We start from the raw sequence: 20,515 nt of genomic DNA on the forward strand, positions 1-20,515 counted from the left end.
GGCGAGTGGGGAGGGTGCAGAGGGGGTGGTCGGTGCACATGCCTCAAGGTAGATAGACTATCTTAATTGGCCTCTGGAGATTACAGTGTGTGTGTGAGTGCTCACTGTCTGGGAAGATAAACCTGCTGTATCTCTATGGACATGAAATAAGAGGATAGGATGATGATGATGTGCACGTAAGTGTGAGGAGTTTTTGTGTTTGTTAGCAGAAATGTGTTTGGGCACAGAAAACCTACAAGTGGACATCAGCTGGATTCAGCTGGAACACTCGAGCTTATACAAAAGAAAAGAAAAACTGACTTGAAACAAATGAGCAAAACAAGAAAAAATGATCGATCCAAAAAACGAACCTACAAAGCAAATAAATGGAAACATTTCATCTTTGGCTCATCAAACCTTAGTAAGACAGACGGATCCCCAGTGTTGGTGTGCGTGGCTTTCAGTACTCTGAACACATGTAGGAGATCCTCAGATCCTTACACATAGCAAAGATGAGGCAAAGACTAACACATTTCTCCTTCACATTCTTTATATCTCGTGTTTTCTGAAAGCAGCTGGCCTGTGTGTGTGTGTGTGTGTGTGTGTGTGTGTGTGTGTGTGTGTGTGTGCACTGCTATGCCCGTGTTTGCTCAAGAACAGTCAGTCTTGTGCCCTGTGACCACATTATCCACCTATTAAAGTCCTTATTTACCTCCCTCCTCTTAAAAGGACAGGCCATGTCTGGCTGATAAAAGGCTGCTAAGTGTGTTTCTCTCAAGGCTGGAGAGACGACGACGACTACAGTCGCCGAGTGTTGGCAGAGCAAACATTCCTGAGAACTCAGGATTACATATACACACACACACACACAAACCCAGGCAATGGCTGATAGAAATGAAGGTTTAATCTAAAGGAAGCAGACTTGTTAACAAGCACATGCAAACACACTACATGCAAAGAACTACATGCATTGATATCATTGTATCTTTTTGCTTGTTTTAATCTATGAAATGCATTGCATTGTGGGAAAACATTAAGGACAAACATTAAGGATTTTGCTGGTCTTTTGACAGTGAGTGAGTATGCAGTCAAGATTTGGGACATTGATGTTCTTTATGTATATTCAAATGATGACACCAACTTAAACTGATGCACCCCACGCTTAAACTCCATGAAAAAAACCATACTCACACACACACACACACACACGGCCTGTAGTTGTCCAGCAGTATTACAGCTGCTCTCTAGCAACAGTCAAACTCAGTGGGCGCAGAAAAAACTTGACTGACTGGTTCAATATTTGCTGGTCCAGAGAGGAGGCGTGTGGAGGTTGCAGGAGGTCAGGAGTTCAGCGGGGCGAAGCGTTGACCTTTCAGCTCTGACTCGACTGACCAGCAGGTGAACAAACAGGAGGATGATCGAATGGCACAGAGGTGGGTTTTACTTTGACAGTTTAGTTTTGCAAGATGCATGGGGAAGAGGGGGCGGGGGCCAAAGAAAGGCACAAAAAGCTTAAAGTTTACATTTTGAAGACATCCCTGACAAACTGCGATCAGACAATGAGAGCTAAAAGTCGCACACACAGAAGAGTGAGGCAAGTTTATTTGAAAATACAGCAAATCAACACCACACAGTTTTGGCGTCATGTTCAATTTAAACAAACGTGCCTTTCTCTGGGCTGTTCGTCATTCGGTTCAGCATCCTGCTGAATCCCGTTTAATCTCATTTTCAGGTCTCATTTGTGCAGAGGTCATGTGAAAAAAGGTGTAAAACAAACGCGCAAAAATTCCTGACAACACTGAATACGTAACGTGGCAATTCTCTTGTCTTAATCCGGCGTCATGTCAGGCAGGTTGAAGTCCAAGTATTCTGGGAAACACTGAACCATTCACGTAACTTAAGCCTGTTTTTTACTGTTAATTCCCTGAACACATGTAAAACAGGCCGGGTTGAAATGCAAATCTAATTAAAAGTGTAAGCTCAGTGAAAATGAGATTAGGACTCGGTGAAAAAAGACAAAAGGCGCGCAAAGTTGATTACTTTACCAAAGGTGTCGTCATTTCTGCTCGGCTTTAATGCACTAATGAAACAGAGCCTCGCCTCAAACATTCACATTCAGCCACGCTCTGTGTTTGCGTTTGGTTTTAGCGCCTGCTAAGATACTATTGATGGCCAGTCAAGTAATGTCACCAGACCGTTTTTGGTCTGCCCTCACTATGGCACTTAGACGATGAAAGCCGGTCCTCAGCGTCCCCCATCCTGCAACAAGTGCAGTCCCCTGCCACTGCCACTGTGCAGGAGGACTGATGTAAGTAGTGTGGACAGATACAATTTCAGCCTGGCAACACAGCCAGGATCTGTCAGCCCTCCCCTCTGTTTACCTAAAGGCTAAGGCTGCTGAGCCCAGGCCTCACCTGCTGGCCTCACTGGTTGCCATGAAGGCTCACATAATCCCACTAAGTCCATGCAAGCCCAGAGCCGCTTCATGTGCTAAAAGCTCCACATCTCTCCCTCTCACTAAGACCTCCACTCAATCAAGAAACAGTTTGTGGGGTGATCGGTTTTTCCATGGCAACTTTGCATATCTCTATTCTGCGGAGGGAAAGTTCCCACCCCTCTGTCACACACACACACACACACACACACACACACACACACACACACACACACACACACACCTCTGCCTTGGGTTTCAGCATTTCATCACTTAGCTGAGCCTAACTGCCATGAATATTTGAGGTGGGATGTTCCTGAATCCCTCCAAAAGCGTCACTCATTAAGACTGCAGTCACACTGTAAACTCAGTTCTTTATAGAATCAGCTACAAAATTAGGACAATAACTTGTAAAAATTTTACCTTCATACTGTGAAAATTGTCTTAGTTTACAGGCCCCTGAACTATACATGGATTGGTTGAATTATATCTTAAGTTTTCTTTCCTGTATTATTAAACCTTTATAACATCACAAGTTCACAATAGAGCCACATAAAAGGGCACATTTGATCTCTTTAAAAAATGCAACTAAGTCAATTTTACTCAAAGTTCCACAATCTAAAGCTACAGTCTCATCTTTGTTCAGCAAAATGTTTCTTTAACCATCTTTAGGCATCAATCTGATAAGAAACACTGTATCATAGTTTCAATAGTAAAATAGTAAATCTATTCAATTCAATTCAATAGTAAAATCGAATTTAATTATTTAACTATGATGGCTTGGAATAACATGTTTGCTTCCTTAATTTCAAGAAGTGCATTTTGGGTAAACTTTAAAGGGTCGTATCAAGCATTCAGCACAATCACTCATCGGTGTAGCCACCTAATCACAGAGACGCCATATAAAGGCACGTGTATGAAGCAGACTTGTTTTTAAATAAAATGCTGTTATACTAGTCTGCACACAGAGTTCAGCATCCGTTATGACTGGATTTGTCTCTTCGCATTGATTACCCAGCAACAGAAGAATTAGACACATTTTTAATACTACTAAAAAAAATAAGTGATTCAGATGTGAGATAACCCTTTGATGTGATACTTCATGTTACGGTTTGGGGTATGTTTGTTTCTCTCACACAGCTGAGCCTGCGTGTGGGTTGGTAGGAAAATACAGGTCGGCCTGTGGGGATTTATTCATGGGGACCGGTTCCCCTCGACAATGACCTGATTCATTTATGACGTCCTGCGCTGTGAGACGATGAGGTCATTTCATGGATTCTTTCGGGCGGGATGTCAGACATGAATGGTGAGAACATGCGGCGGACCTCTGCAGCGCCACTCCCGTGGACACACACACGCTCACAGATACAGGACCACCACGGGATTCACACGGTCGGCCTTCGTGAGCTCAACATAAGCACAGAGCGCTGCAATAATTTATAACTGGCACAGAGCAGGAACCGGCTCTCTCTATGTGTGTGAGCCTGGGTTGTGACAGGGAAGGTCAGTGACCTCTATGACTTGGCTAAAATCCCCATGGGCCTAATTCAGCTCTGGAATGGACCCCACAGAGCAATGGGAAGATGGCTTCAACATAATGAACACAAAGGCCAATTGTGACGCTATTCTCTGCAGGGCAGAAAGCAGCGGGCCCCGGGGACAGTAGAAGGTTTGTTGGTTAAATCAGAGGAGGAAGCCTGTTGCTTCAACAAGCTTCTGATAAGATTCATCAGCAGTGACTCAACAGTGGCCGTTTGTCTCCTGGGGCACAAAGTGTTAGATTTACATCCACTGTTTCCACTGAGGGGCTGATAAGTGCCTCCCATCAGCCAAATCAGTGTCTTTTATGTATTAATAGTGTCCCCTTAAATTTTACAAGTAGCCCGTCATGCAGCGAGACTAACACAGTGTTTCTTGTAGTATATTTCCTATGGTCTGTGGAATAAATTGCCATTTCTTTAAATATACTGTAATTTTAGCATTTTACTGACTGTTATTGATGTATTCAGATGTTAGGTGCTACAAAAGCAGGATTGGCCCCATTCATCATTTCTTATTTTTTTGCATATTTATCACACCCAGATGCTTCAAATCACCACATTTTTATATTTGACAAAGATAAAGACAAAAAAATCAGACTCAGATTTATTGTCATTCAATTATTGACATTATATCAACAAATAACCGATTCTTTAGGTCTTGGCATTTTCACCAAACAAGAGGTGAAATAATTAGCATAAACACTAGAATAATCTTTAAAAACAAAGCATTAAATATGCCAAATAAAAGTAACGAATAATCCTCATCATGCCATCTGACTGGTTACAAATTCATTTTGCAACACGACTACAACAACATACCGCCAGAAACATGAAGAGCTGTCTTTACTGGGAGACTGTGACTCCACCGTTATGGATGTAATAATTGAAAGTCCTCTGACTTTGCCTTGCACAAAATCAATAGAGAACAATTCATTGAGCAAGCACAAGAGTGGATGTCTTTAACCCTCATCCACCAGAGGATGTTTTAAATCAGCAGACATGTACAATAAATTCTGAATTTCTGCCTCTCCCTCTGAGTCAACCAGCAAGCCGATAAGAGAGGAGACAGAAAGGCGAGAACAAAGTGGGTGCTGCCAACAAGAAGGCAAACAAATGCTAACACTGCTGCTACTGCCAAAAAACGCCCATCCCCACAACTTATTACCCTTTTCTTGGACTCATTCAAGGTTTTCATCATCTGCCGAGCCACCACACCCCCAGTGAAAAGGCCCTGAATGTGTCTGTATGATTAGATGGTGGATTTAAAAAAAATGAAGCAACAAGATTGGGCTTTTCTTTTTCTGCAGAAAGACTAGAAATGAAGCTTTGTGCAGGTCCACTGCTGTGGCACATTTGACAGGTCTGGCCTGACTGCTTTTGTGTCAGCAGCATAAAGGGGATTGAGAGAAAACACAAACCGCGTCACTGTGCTGTTGTGGCGCCTGGCTATTAGTCAACGTGACGGTCTTTGCAGATGCTAATGGGTTATAGTGTGTCCAGGCCGGCCTCCCTCGCTCCCTGAACATGGCTATCTGATAGCACAAAGGCCTTCTGCTGAAGGTTGACTTTTCCCCCTTTCTTTTCATGACTGCTAGAGTCATTAGGCTTTTTTCTTTTTTTTCACTTTGTTTTTAAGAAAACAGCGGGATATAATAGTAGGACAGAAAGAAGCATTTTCATGTGTAAAGCCTCAGGTGATGGTTCAGAGGCTGATGCCCTTTGAGTAATGCAAGGATGCAATAACAACCAGGCTCTTGTGAAAGAAGAGAAAATGCCCAGAAGTGGAGGACCTCTGGACTCTGACTTATTAATCAGGCAGAGCCTCTCCCTGCTGCCTCGGGCTACAGTGAGTTTCAGTCTGATCTGGGATAAGATAGCAGCCTGCAGAGTTTGTTCAAACCCGGGCCAGGGGCTTCACTCCAAACAGCAGCAGCCAGCTTTATGATAAAAGTACACAACATGATAAATCCATACATAGAACACATAGACGCTTCATCAAACAGGGAAGTAGCAAGCTTGACATCACCCCCGACTTGTTCTGTCTTCAAACTTCAGGCTGAGTATTTTTACTATTGCCACGAGTGTGCTTTTAAACCAGATGTGATGAGCGTGGGGCAGATTTGTATGTCTATATGATATTCACCTGTCAGCCACAAGTAGGCTGTTTATTCATTTCATTAAATTTTCATTCAATAATGAATGAAACTAGTGATTGAGACCACAAAATTATCAGTAAAGCATTTACTGAGAAGGTAAATAAAAAAAACATCTGTCTTTTATATACGGTTCATGTTACAGAGCAGACAAACACTGAAGGTTCAGACAGATGGAGTCTCGACTCTTAATATTTTATTACGTACACCTTGCTGGTACTGGACTAGATCCCCTTTACCTGCCTTCATTCTTCATGGTGCAACAAGATGCTGGAAACATTTCTCAGATATTTTGGCCCATGTTGACATGATAGCATCACACAGCTGCTGCTGCTTTGTTGGACATCTTTCATGAGATGCTCCTGTTGTACCTCACTCCAAACATGCTCTACTGGTGTGTGATGGCTGCAGCTACAGCCATACAGTGGTAATATCTACCAAACATCAGGGTGTTTTTTGTCTGCTGATCAGCCACCATTTATTTCCCCTTTGTCTCTTTAGGCAGGTCTGCTTGTTTGAGTTTGTATTATTGGGTGTCATCAGCTTTTGAGTAGAGTTCTGTTACTTTGACCTCTTCTATGGGCCCAAGATTTAGATTTCTCTGCATAATTTAACCACGTTTGTGTTTGGGTTAAACAAAAAGACTTTAACCTGTGCCTGGCTTTCCTTCACTGCTCGGTCCATCACATGGTGACTGTGGAGGCCATCCGAGTACAGTAAACTCAGTTTTGTAACATGGTGGTTATCCTGCTTTCATGTTGTTTTTATGCTTAATTCTGCCATCTGAATGTTGCAGTAGGAAATCAGACTCAGAAGAACAGGCAGCATTTTTTCTTCTTTTCCCTGGTTTTGGTGGCTCTGTGTTAATTGTAGCCTCAGTTTCCTGTTGTTAGCTGACAGGAGCGAAGCCTGCTGTGTAGCACATCTGCATCAAGGTTTGCCATACTGTGCACTGACAGATGCCTTTCTGCATACTTTGGCTGTAACAAGTGGTTATTCCAGTTAATCATGTCTAGAGTTTCTGTCATGTGATTGGCTAAATAGATATTTTTATGAATGTGCAGTATAGGTGCACCTAAAGACTGACAAGAATGGAAGGAAACTACGTACAGTTAGTGTACTGGAGGCATTATAAGAGAATCATAAAGAATTCTGCCTTAAACTCATTGGGAAAATTTATTAAGAGCAAAACAGCCGAATGAGATGACAAGAGGTTCTAGTGATTCTAAGAATTTACTTTATTTCTCTGTGACCAAGGAAATGAATGATTATTTAAATTGGAATAGCAGTTTGTAGGACGCTGAAGTGCTGGTTAATACAATACCCCCTCCACTGCTGGATGGCCAGAACAGCTGCTCTGTGGATTAAACTGCAAGCTAATAAGCTCACAGTGATAATGTTCACATGCAAACAGGTAGACTGCACAATTTTAGTTTACCCGTTAGTCTATTAACATTAAAACAACCTATTAAAGTTTTTTTCATGTAATTCAGAAAATCATAGCAGCACAAAGCTATCACGAGTCACCCAGAAAAAGCAATCATCTTGATGATGGTACCTTAAACAAATCAGAGGGTCACGATAGTATAATTAGTCATGTTTTGGATCCTGAATATAAAACTGTTATGTCAGTGTAGACTCACCTGAGTAGCATTGTTAGAGGCCACTAGCATGAACCAGCAGGCAAAACTGCAAAAAGCTTCCAGTGCTGCAAACATCGGTTTAACGCTGACATGTCATGAAACAACCAAACAAACGAAATAATGATTTCTTTATTTGTCAATTTTATTTTCAATTTGTACTTTTAAACACAATTTAATAAATAAAGCACAGCGGATGGGATACACCATGCAAACATTATTTTCTACAACATAAAACACGTTTTTGAACCAACTCAACAACTCTGTTACACAGTTCTGCGTTCAGGTGCTGTACATGATAGTAGCTCCACGACTGCCCATTAAGTTTTATATTTTATCTTTTCCCCATGTACAGATAGGAAGGAAGGAAGAGGAACTAACACGGTCTCACCACCCCCCCCTTCAGGCAAATATAAACAGTTTTCCCAGCTTGGTACAATGAGCAGATGTCTACGTGGGTGATGGAGGTGCAAGATAAGAGGGGCTGAAGATAAGAACGAGGAAAGAGCAAAAAGACTGGAAACGAGTGGCTGATGGGAGAATCTGTGATTTGACCAAAGCATTTAAAATCTTCCCTTCCTCTTTTCTTCTTTGTGCGCGATCAAATGCTTAAGCTACAACAGCATAAAGAGGGGACAATCGTGCCTGTGCTGCATACACAAACATTACCGCGAAAGAACATGAAACCTGGTGTAGGTTGGAACCAAACCCACCCTGAGTGACTGGACACTGGACCGGGATGGACTAGACGAGTCCACAGAAATGTGCGATAACTGACAGATGATATCAGCTCTGATCTTTCAAAGGTTATGTAACCTGTTGTGTTTGTTTACTGAAAGCGCCTCAAGCAAACTGCAGAGGTCTTTTTAGTAAGGTGTTTACATTATGCTTAAGTATTCTAAATTAATTAAGAATTAATTTAGAATACTTGTTTTTGTATTGCACAAACCAAGAAACGCCACATAGACAGATCTGCATGGACTCAGACATTTGAGCTTGGAGCTAAATCAGGTAATTGTATGCAAATACTTAATTTTTGCTAATTAAACTTCAAAAGAACCAAATAATAAGAAATAAAATCAAAGTGTTGCATTGTATATTGTATATCATATCCTCTTAATCCTGCAAAGAAGTAGTATGCAGTATTAATTGACTATGTTCTGCAGGTTGCAGAAGGAACACCTAATTTAGGGGAACATATAGCCTGCATGGAGAATCCCCTCGCAGCACAGAGAGACAACGGTAAGTGCTTTAAGTTGGAAGTGCAACCAAACTAAACCAAGACTTGTTCTGTGCCTACCAGCCTACTAACTTGGCATGTTTTAGGAGCACCAGGTGAGACAAAAGGAGCCAATGGCAATAGGGTCTCTCTGTACACAGATCAGTGAATACACACCTGCATAATTACATATACACAAAGAAAACCAGGACATAACGTAAAGTGGAAAAGAAATAAGAAAGTTGGAGATAAACATGTACACAATTTACTCATTTATTGAAAACAAGCGGTCAGACGTCTGTCAGGACTCTGCAAGCTTCTTATTAGGTTTGGGCTCCTGTACAGAAGTCCCTCTGGTCACCCCAAGAAAAAGTTACAAGAAAATCGCAGAGAAAGCCTGAAAACTGTTCCTTCATCTCATCAGAGCGATACTCTGTGCAGGTCCGTCTCTCCATAGGTGTCCGCGGGGTGGAGGGGTGGGTATGATGTGTGTGGTGAGTGTTTGGGGCGAAGACAGTCATTTACAGATGAGTCGTCTTTGCTCAGTGCATTTCTCTGTTGTGATCCAAACTTTATTTTCAAGAGCTCTGATAACAACAAGAATATAAGACGGGCTGCGTTTAGTGAACAGGGCATCAGTTTGGTTAGGAGCTGACAGTTACAGAGACAAATACCTGGTTCATCTATTTCTCCTTGTGAAGAGCTTCTATGAAGGCTTCAAGTTTCTCCTGGATCTCACGAACTTTCTCTGCAGAGAAGCAAACGGTGGGTTTGTTAAGAGAACAGAATCGTCAGCAAACACAAAATTAGCTGGCAATAACTTCAGTAACTTTAAAATTGTTTGTCCTCCACTAATAAAAGAAACCACAGAGGTAAAGTTAATATATTACTGGGAACACGTCATACTTTTTAATCTCCGAGGACCTGGCGTCCACGTATGTGGACATTACACTTTGGGTTGTCTAGACCAAAGTAATAAATTTTGCTCTACAAGGGCCTGATATCCACTTATGAGGATGTTATACTGCCACTGTTCTATTGAAATTTGAAGCAAATGTCCTCCTACGGGGATCTTATTTTTCTCAGAAACAAAAATGAGGTGAAAAGAAAAGAAAAGAAAAAAAAATAAAATCACATCATTCTTTGTTTTTACATTCCATCAGGTCCCAATCAGCCCAAATAGCAAAGAGAAATTAAAAATGAATGCCATGAAAGAGTTCAGGTCTTAGGAGGTTAATAACACAGTAAAGTAACATGTTACTGTATGAAATTGAGTAATTAAAATGACCTCCTAAGACCCGAACTCTTCCACGGCATGCATTTTTAATTTCTCTTTGATATTTGGTCACATTGGGTCCCAATGAATGTAAAAACAAAGAATTACCAGAATTTTTTTTTTACATTATTTTTAAGAAAAATAAGAGCCACATATGAGGATATTAGTTTAAAATTTTAGAGCCTTGTAGAGCAAAATTCAGTATTTTGGTCAAAATAACCCAAAATGTGATGTCCACATATGGCCTGGTCCTAGGAGGTTAAAGTTACAATTAAGTTGTTACTTGCGTCGAGTAGTTCTTCAGTTATCAGCATGTCAGGCAGACAGAAAGCAAATAAATAGAATGTAAAAAACAACATGAGCTGATTTCAGTTCATGACGATGTTATAATATTTATTTATTGTGATTTGCCTGCCACAGAGAAAAAACCCCACTTAAAGTTTTGTACATTATTTTTACAAGAGCACAACAATGAAGTTCAAACTGCATCCAGGACAGAAACAACAACATTATTACTGCTAACACAAACTCAGCTCTTTGCAACCATCTGCACAGCCAGCATGCTAACACAGAGTGACCCAAGAACCCAGAGTGATGCTGAAGCTGACTGTATGCTGACACCAGCCCAGCAGCCAGAGCCTGAACTTAACATAACAAAGGCAGTGATGACCAATCTGGACTTTAAGCCTCCGTTTCTACCTGTTCATGTTTCTAAGGTAGAATCACTGTGAAGATTGCTTTGAAGTCTCTCTGTGAATGTGTTCATCTTTGCGTTGTGTTACTGGCTTTGTGTTCATACTTAAATACTAAGAGAAAGTACGTACGTGTCCTCGTTAGGATGGGGATTTGTGTTGGCGTGTGGAGATGTGACCTGAGATTTATACAGTGAACTGGTAATTATGCCACTTTGGCTTTCAGATCATCGTACATGTGAGGAACATAACAGTAATTAATGAGTTGTGTGACGAGTAATTAAATAACGTACTGCATTACTGTTAAAAAAAAAGTAGCAGCTAATGAATTCAGCTTTTGTTGAGTAATACAAGTTATCTGATTTGTCTTTCTCTGTTACATATACAAAAACTATAACTATGTGGACAAATACTGAGCTTTTATTTGCTTGCAGAACTTTACTGTGATTTCCTGTGCATCAGCCAATTTTCTTTAAAAACTGAGAATTTGATTTCTGCAGCTTTTGCAGTTAAGAAAACACTAAAATGTCAGTAAACAGAACCAGGATGAGGTGGAGGTTTAATAAATCTGCTCTCATTCCTGTGATATACCTCTACAGTTAGACACTTCAACACATTCTCCACCAATACACCAGATGGTCCCCTCTGACAGTGACAGCAAAACCTCAAGGCAGGCCTCCTTCGCACATCATGATGACGGCTTGCGTACCCATTCCCGGTTAGCACGGACCACATCAAAGCTCTCCCTCCCCAAAAAAATACTATGTACCTTCAGGGCAGACACGAAGAGAGACACCGTAACAACAACATTTCACATCAATGGGGGTCTACTGAAGAAATAGTCACTCACTTCTTTTCGTGATTAAACTCCTATTGTCCTGAGACTGCGTAAGACGAGCAATCCTTCCACCCAACGTGTACTGTCACACGAGATGAGCGAGCCGTCTAAAGCGGACTTAATCGCTGATTAAACAGTGGTGGAAGGAAGTCTGCGGGCCAGCGCGGGAGAAAAGGAAGCCGTGGCTTGCGATGCCAGCTGTACCTCCAGGCCCGGCTGGCTGGCTGCGCAGCTTCTCTGTCACCCTTGTTAATCTGTCTGGATCTCCCCCAAGCACAAACTCAAACATGAGCTCTGAAAAACAAACTAGCAGTGCACTATATTGATCAGTCAGCGGCAAAGAGATCCAGAGACGAACCATTGTCGATTGTTTTCCTACGAGGCAGGCCGCAGAAAACACGGCTTTTAAAAGACTTTTAAAGAAGATAAATCACTGAGGCTTGGACCCCGGAGCAACAGTGACCAAAGTGTCCATTTCACATCAGTACAAAAGTGATAACTGCGTGCGTGCTTTGCAGTGAAACTAAATATCACACTCAGGCGCTTGTTTGCAGCCCCCCCTTTGAAGGGAGCATGGCTGCTTAGGTATCCTTTCCTTGATTGATGGGAAGAGAAACAGTTGTTGGGAGAGATGAAGGCACGCCCACACTTATGTCCTACAAAACTGAAAACTGGCAAAGCTGAGAAGTCCTGGATTACAAAAATAACCTAAAAAAAAAAAAAAACACAGACACACACACACACACACACAGGTAGGCAGAACTGAGAAAAACTGACTGACAGCCAGAAAAGCTTGGCTGTGAGACGCACACACCACCCAAATGTCTTGAAAACCAGCAAGCGCTGCACAGTCATGTCACCTCCACCTTTTTTCACCTTCCCACACATTTACCGCTGGCAGGTGGCAGGGAAAAAAAACGAAGGAAAAAAATCCCCGGCCTTTGATACTCCGTTAACACACTCGGGCAAAATGGCAGGGCGTTAGGGGGAGATTACAACACCTAATGGAGGCATTAAAGGGGGCCTGTCGAGGTGCACGCTGACAAGTCGCTGCAGCAGGTGTGGGGCTGAATGAAACCTAAACCTCTGGTATGCCATTCGAACACGCAGCGCACAACAAGGCACGGCTCAAAGGCTGCTCGCAGAGTTTGGCTTCACAGGCTGTGTGTCCTGACCACAGGACAACATAACTCAATCCGACCCAATAAGAACGGGATTAGCAACATCTGTCCGACGTGAAGAAAGAGATGGGAGTTATGGGGTGAAGGGGGAGGTGAGGGGGTTTTGGCTGGTGTGAGGAAAGGAGGATACTGGCTGTCAGATCATCAAAAACTTGGGAAATCCCCTGGCTCAAGCTTCAAAGCTTTGCAGTGGGTTTAGATGTGGCTGATGATAAGGTGCTCTATAGAGCTTCAGCATTTCAAATATAGACTGCTTAGCACAGGTCAAACATTAAGGATCCTTTCCAGCTACCAGGCAGAGATGCTGAGCTCTGCTAGCTCACTGGAGGCAGCAGTGGTCTAGAGGTGAGATTAGGGGGTTTGCGATAAAGAAAAGACACTAGTCTAATTTCCCGAACCGCCTGAGAAAGCTTACACTGGGAGGGTGAAATCCACTCTTCTATAACACCTGCTGCTGAGGCAACTGAAAACCCATCACTCATCCAGTGGACCACAGTATTATCTAACTCCTATCAAGTTAAGTAGATGTCATTACTATTCAGGTGTATTTAGAGAATAATAGTGGTAGAGAGCTGCTGAATGCAACTCTTTTTCGCTGCCTTGGGGGCGAAACGGTAATTTGCCGGTCACCATTATATTTTGGAAATATTCGACAATGGCTTGTTACTGCATTACAAATGCTATTCAAACTTTATTTTAAGACTCTGACATCTGGGCCTGTAGGGAAGCTGTCAGAGCTGGTTTGGTTGATTATGTTGTGAAAGGGTTACAGGCTTCACGCCGACAGTTTGTTTACTCTGTTACAAATTCATTGACGGGTTTGTAAACTTAAAGCTTTTACCTGTGATTCTGCTTAATGTTTACGCAGAGACAATGTTCAGCCCGCTTACTGGTCAGGACGGGAGCAACAAAAGTAAACACAGGAAGCAGGTGCTGTGTTCTGGACTATTGGACAGCATGAAGAATTTACATTTACAGCTAGTTGCTAGCCCATAGAGATCTTTAGCTTGCCTCATCCCAGAACAAGAAGCTGTTTTTAGCTCAAACTTACAATGTACACCTGGTAGTTGTTCAGATCGAGGTCGGAGCACGTTCACACCATAAACGAACCGCTCCGGAGACCCTCCGAAGGGTCTCAGTGCGGCTGTTCTGGTTAGCACCCGAGTGTGATTACTGTCTTCACCTCTACGCAAATGAACTGCACCGAAGAGGAAAACAAACCAGTTCGATTTAAGCAGACTAAACACCACAGACGTGAAAACACCTGACACATGGAATAGCAGGAAAGCACTCTGATAAAACAGGCTGGTTGCTTGTAAAGTTAGATCCGTGTAAAAAAACCAAAAGCATACATGAAGTGTAATGGCTTCAGGTAGACTGTAGCGGAGTTTGCAGTAAAGCAAAACGTTGATTTATGAAGTAACTTGCTGTAATTCATCAGTTCCACTTGCAGCCATGCTCAATTAGCTGTACATCAAATAGCCATATATATTTTATTTAGACTAGATGTAGATCAAAGGAGCAAAGCCCATTTACCATTCTCTTAAAGCAGGATGCTTAACGACTTTAAAATGAGCAGCTTTCAGGAGCCCAGGAGGACACGGGTGGATGTGAATGGCATCTTTCAGAACAGCCAATATTTTCTGTGGATAGAAACTGTGAGGAACAGATATTTATTCCCTCCTTTACCATCTGTTTGCTACCAAAGGACCGGATAAAAAAAAAAGGCCACAACAAGGCTTTCTTTTCACCGTCCTGTGGAAACGCAACAAAAAAAGTGGACAGAGTCACCACTGCCTGTTCCACACTGAGCAGTGGGAGTAGCGATCTAAAACTCAATTTAAGCGCCTGTTTACCTAAGAGATGAGCCTCAAAACACAGTCATTCAACCGCTCACCCCTTTATCTGGTCATGAATATTCCCATAATCCTCTGGCCTCTATCCCAGAGGCCCCTTCTTTAAGATGCTTGGTGGTGTGTGGGTTACCAAGTGTGGAGGGACTGGCAGACTAAAAGAAAGACAGGGGAGCCTTTTCCGTAAATCCTCTTTTTCAAGGCCTTCCCTCGGCTGATCTCCACATGAAATGATATCTCATTCACTCTCACTCTGTAGAAACCCCTAAGCCTGCCATGGCTGAACTGCTGGCAGAAGGACTGATCCCGAAAGCCTTTAATTGACCTGTAATTAGACTGTGTGGCCCTGCTGGACAAGTAGCCACCACAGAGGAGAGAGAAAAAGACCTGGGGGAACTGCAACTTACTGTGAAGGAGGAGGGGAAAAAACCTAATCCCCTTCCTCTGGGATGTGGTCACTCTTCTTCATTCAATGTGAAAGGGAGGGAGCAGTGAAGAAAAGATGGCTGTCGTGAAAAAAGTGGCGACAGAAAGATTTCGCTGGATGAGTTTGGCGCCAAGGTTCAGGCTTCTTTCGCATGCCGCTCTGACAGGAGAGCAACAGTTTGCAGAACGGCCACTGGAGAGAGTGGCGTGGGGGCTTGGTTCCTGTCCCAGCCTGTCATCATTCACGAAGAAACTTTTTATAGCTCATGACTGCCAAGGTCATAGTGTAGGTGGGGACAGCGAATATTTAACTCTCTGGCCTTTCCTTCTCCGAAAGCTGATCTCTTAATGTAACAAACAGAAAAGCCATTTTCCTCAGCATGCTATTGCTTGATTTGTCACTAAATCTGGATAGTCACGCTATAACAGAAACTGGTCCATGGGAGACCCCGGGAGTGCCGGTATGTCAACAGCCCTAACGCCATGTCAGTGACAGAGCAATGAATCAGCCCTCGCACTTGAGTCTCTTATCTAGAAAACAGATGCCTGTGAGAACGCAGTTTAACCTGGGGAAAGACACAGAGTGGTCTGAACAGGTCAAAACGTGGGGTCAGCCAAAGGGCAGTCTAAATAAAAACAGCAAAATGCTTTGAAAAGAGCCAGGTGATGACTGCTGGTCAGACTTTTAGTGCAAAAGATTGTAAAACTGGGGACAAATTTGGAATAAATTTGCATTTTCGATGGCTTTAACTCTACGGTACATAACAGACATATTAAAAATATATCAGGAAATTCTATAAAACAAGTCTGAGACAGTAAATCTGCTCATGACTCATGGTGTAAATCACAGCTCGTCAGGAGTAGACGTTTTCCGAGACTCACCTCGTGCACTCAAATGGAGGCCAGTTGTGAGGCTAAGTGGCAATCAATCACGAGGATCCACATGAGCCTGGGGATGTGAAGCAGAGTCTGGCTAAACTGATATCTTGTCATGATTCCTCATAGAAACTCCCCTGCACTGAATCAGCCACAGGTGTGCGGCTAAGGTTAACTGCCAATGAACTCTGCATTAAGCACATGCAAGTAAGACGGGGCCAGCGTTCCTCATCCCTTTTCCACCCTCAGGTAAATACATGCTTCCAGCTGCTCTGGACTCCACACACCTTATATCGATATAACACCGGAAAGACAGAAAACGCCTAAAATACCTTTGAGCCACAAAAACTTGGTAACTTAGTGAACTGCAGGTGTTTTACCTGCAAAGATGGAGAAAGTAGCACCGTTTCCTCTTTTAGTTTAGAAGTATTCTTGTAAAATACGCTGCTCGAGAATCCCTTTTATTTATAAAAAACACTTATGCAAACCAGCCGGCATAATAGATTTTTTGGAAACCTAATGATTTCATATTTGCACCTGTTTAGTTGGACCATTTCCTTGCAAGCTCTCCAATCAATCCTACATTACTTTTATAATAGTATAATGGAAACAAAATACATCATATTGGCAACAAATCTCTCGCATTTGCACCACATTTTTATTTTGCTATACTGCAACACAGAATCCACAACAATAAAAATCCATTATAAAAAACAAAAACAGAAAACTACACCATGTGCTGTTTTAAACTGCCTACAAGAGAGAGCGTATGGTTTTCCTATTACCTCATTTTAAACAGCACCTGATGTCAGAGCTTGGTGTGTGCATGTGTGTGAGTGACACGGCGATCAGTGGGAATGGCTCCCCGGTGGCCAAACTGTGCTGGGAACATGTGAACAGAAGCCTTGCTTTTCCCTCCCATCACCACACATCTTTCTCTTTCCTATTTTCCCACACTTAACTCTCTCTTTCCCTGAGGGGAATGAGAGATGGCTTCACAATCTCCTTCATTTTTTCCCCTTTTTTTGTTTGCATCACCACTTCCATCATCACCTCTTGCCTGGTTGTCATCTAAAGCACGCAGCTTTTTTTCCTGCTTCTGTAGTCCATTTGATTTATTCACAGATCTTCTATCTAGGGAGGATATTTCCAAGCAGACAAACGGGTGTTACGACGCTGTGGTCTGAATAATGCAGTCCAAAGATTAACAACAAACTGAATAACACTGGAGCTGTTTCAATGAATGAAACTCAATTTTTTAATCTTGTACTGCTTGCGTTTCTTCCTCTTTTTCTAAATTAAACGGTGATGCAAAGGTAATTAAGTCCTCTGTCTAACCCTGTTTAAACAAATGCTCATGACTAATGATCAGCAATAACAACAGCTTGTCAATCATATGATGGGCACAAGTGTGTGTGTGCAAAACAAAGATTCCTGGTGCTTGACATGGGAGGATGGATAGATGGATGGATGGATGCGCCAGAGTGCAGGAAGGAAGCGAGAAGTCAGCGAGGAATAAAGGGGAAGAGACAGATGATGGGAAAGTGGAAAGAGAAACAGGTCTTGACTTTGGTAAACGGTGGCAGCTGGCTGGTGGGAGAGCTTTGATAACAAGAAAAGAAAGAGCACAATGAAAGAGAAACCAGTAATACACAGCAGTTGGAAAAAACTGTTGATGGTATTATAGCTGGAAGTAACAGAAAGGAGACTTGAAGAAACAGTTAAGCCGAGCAAAGGTAACGAGGGAGTAACTGAAGAAGCAATCCACTTTATTGTGGTAGGAAGTTCAAGCTAGACAGTTTCAAAAATTACCTTGAAAAACAAGACAAGACGCGTTGAAAATCAGCTGGCATTTATGTAAAGATAGCTAGTCTTATTAACCACTCAAAACGCAATTGTGAACCACTATTCATTCACACACACACACACACACACACACACACACACACACACACACACACACACACACACACACACACACACACACACACACACACACACACACACCTGGAGCTATTTGGAGTTCAGGAGGAGGAGAGGGGGAGCTGGGAATCAAACCAACAACCTTTTGATTGCTAGGCATCCTGAACAACGGCTGCTCTCCGTATGACAACAGCAACAATCAGCGAATATTACGGGGAAATAAAACTCCCTCTAATAAAGCAGATATTATGGAAAAACATCTTAGTCTCTCTTCACTTGTACTTTACTGAACAAGTGAACAAAGAGAGCTGTCAAAATGTGGAAAAACCAAAAAGGATTTACAGATATCTGATTGTGCCTCACAACAGAAAAGCAGTAAGTCCCACAACATTTACCAAACAACATGAAATGAAATACACAAAGTACTGCTTCATATTTGCCAGTGTTATGACAACTTCTAGATCTACTGTTGGTGTACTTGATGTTCCCAAGGAGAAAATGAATCATCTGGCAGTGACTCTGCAGTCTGAGGTTTCCTTCTTTGTGGGGGGAAGAAAAAAAAAACCTACTTGTAACACTAATAAGACTCCCGGTTTACAAAACCACACTTCTGACTAGTGTAGATGCATTCAGAGGCAGTTAGAGTTAAGGCAGGATACCACAAACAGCTACACACGTCTGATTGGTGATCAGATATATACAAAACACAAACGTAGTACACACAGTACGTGGGAGGTGACAAGAAGCTTTATACTATGTAGTTGCCAGTGGACCAAAAAAAAAAAGCTTTGTTAATAAGTGAGGACTAACATTTAAGAAAAAAATAGGAGTGCAGAAAAGTCTGTCTGCAAAATCACTGGTCACTGTAGAGCATGGGTGTCAAACATAAAGCCCTGATACCGAACTTCGTCTGACAAAGATGAATCCAGCCAATGGGAAGCTTCAGAAAAAGGTGAAAGAGGGCATACAGTTTGGACTTTTAACTTTTCACAAGTTTTACAGCTTTTCCTACTGATGACCTCCCCCAAGGCCATTCATACTGGACCAAAGTATTTAAGTAATAGAGTGAAGTAATTGATTTTTTATATATTAAGATATCTCAGGAATTAAATGTGTCGTTTAACTTATTCACACTGTCAGAAGAGGGAGTCAGATCTGGGTTGTGGAGGCAGCAGTTTAAACTCAAACATTCCTCATCCCAGCCAGCTGAGGGACATAATCTCTTCAGCCTTTCCTGGGAATGCCAGAGGGGAGAGTCCCAGTTGGACATGTTCAAACCCCTCACCACACACATTCTGACAGTTCCTAGACAGACGTCTGAACCACTGCAGCACGGTCCTTCTGATTTGCTGGAGTAACAGCTCTGAGTTCCTCTCTCTGAGCCCAGGCACCGTTTCTGCTGCTTGTATCTGTAATATTGTCTTGGTCGGCCGTAAGAACCCCCCCAAAAAAAACAAAACAATATAGTGGCAGCTCTATCTTCAAACAACTTATCAGTACAGAGGCCACATCACTGCAAACACTACACAGAACTGCCTGTAAATCTCAGGTTCCACTGTACCCTTGCTTCTGAACAAGACCCTGAAACAGTTGAATTTGTCCACTTGGGGCAGCAACTCATATTTAAACCTGAAGTGGGCACTCACCCTTTTTCGGTTGAGAGCCATGGTACACGCTGCAAGAGTGTGAGCTTGTGGTTGCCATTCAATGAAGCCACCAGGCCCACATCCTCAGCAAAAAAGACAACCCGAGATCCTGAAATCTGGAAGGTGCTGGGTTTCATGAATATAGTCAGTGACAAAGGGCAGCCCTAGAGGATTCAAACACCCGCTGGGAAAGAGTGTGGAAATGCTGTGTTCTGAATGCAGTTGTACAGAGATTAAAAATTATTCATGGAAATTGGCAGCTGTGTTTATTGTAAATGTTCTCATTCTGAATAAAAAGACACCTCTGACCGTGTGCCATTGTAGTTTGACATAAAAACATAGTTGAGGAAAAAGCTAGTTAAGCATCTTTAATGATTGTTTGTGTGCAGATCTGGAAATATGTCTAATTCTAAACAAGCTTCAATAGCAGCAGCATTAATTCCTAATGAATTATGACCTTAAAGTCATAAAGAAAAGCAACAGAAGCACCGCAAAGCTTTGTACAAGCAACAGCAGCAACAGCATGCCACCACCCTCTGCTCCCCTCTCTTCTGAATGAGGGAACATGTGCACACAACACCTTAAGATGATACGTCATCCCTTACAGCAGGGGAGAACAGAGGAGCACTTCTCAATGAGCCTTCCCTAATCACTCTGGAGGAAGCTGCTCAAAAGAGGACGAGGGGGAGGAGATGAAAGGAAACGAAGTGAGCGTGAGGCTGAGAGGGCATTCCGCTGAGCAAGCCCAGACAACCACAGCCTCATTGTGTTCGGCTTCCACGCGAGAAAAAGGAGAAAGTGACTGCATGTGCAAACACGCAAAAACTTCACACATTAG

The 20,515-nt window shown here is 42.5% G+C and overlaps 1 protein-coding gene across 5 annotated transcripts in view; it reads right to left on the reverse strand.

The window, feature by feature from the left end:
- Positions 1 to 7,865: 7,865 nt before the first annotated feature.
- opa1 (OPA1 mitochondrial dynamin like GTPase) overlaps positions 7,866 to 20,515 on the reverse strand; it is a 35,477-nt gene continuing 22,827 nt past the window's right edge. For all 5 annotated transcript variants that reach the window (XM_082505421.1, XM_082505419.1, XM_082505420.1 and 2 more), the window contains 2 exons: positions 9,641 to 9,714; positions 7,866 to 9,553 (listed from right to left, as the gene is read on the reverse strand). In XM_082505421.1, the coding sequence (XP_082361547.1) occupies positions 9,650 to 9,714 (65 nt within the window). In that variant the 3' untranslated portion in view covers positions 7,866 to 9,553; positions 9,641 to 9,649. The remainder of the gene's footprint in view (positions 9,554 to 9,640; positions 9,715 to 20,515) is intronic.

Source organism: Aulonocara stuartgranti, assembly GCF_965226115.1.
Source record: "Aulonocara stuartgranti genome assembly, chromosome: 15".
In the NCBI taxonomy this organism is placed as follows: Eukaryota; Metazoa; Chordata; class Actinopteri; order Cichliformes; family Cichlidae; genus Aulonocara; species Aulonocara stuartgranti.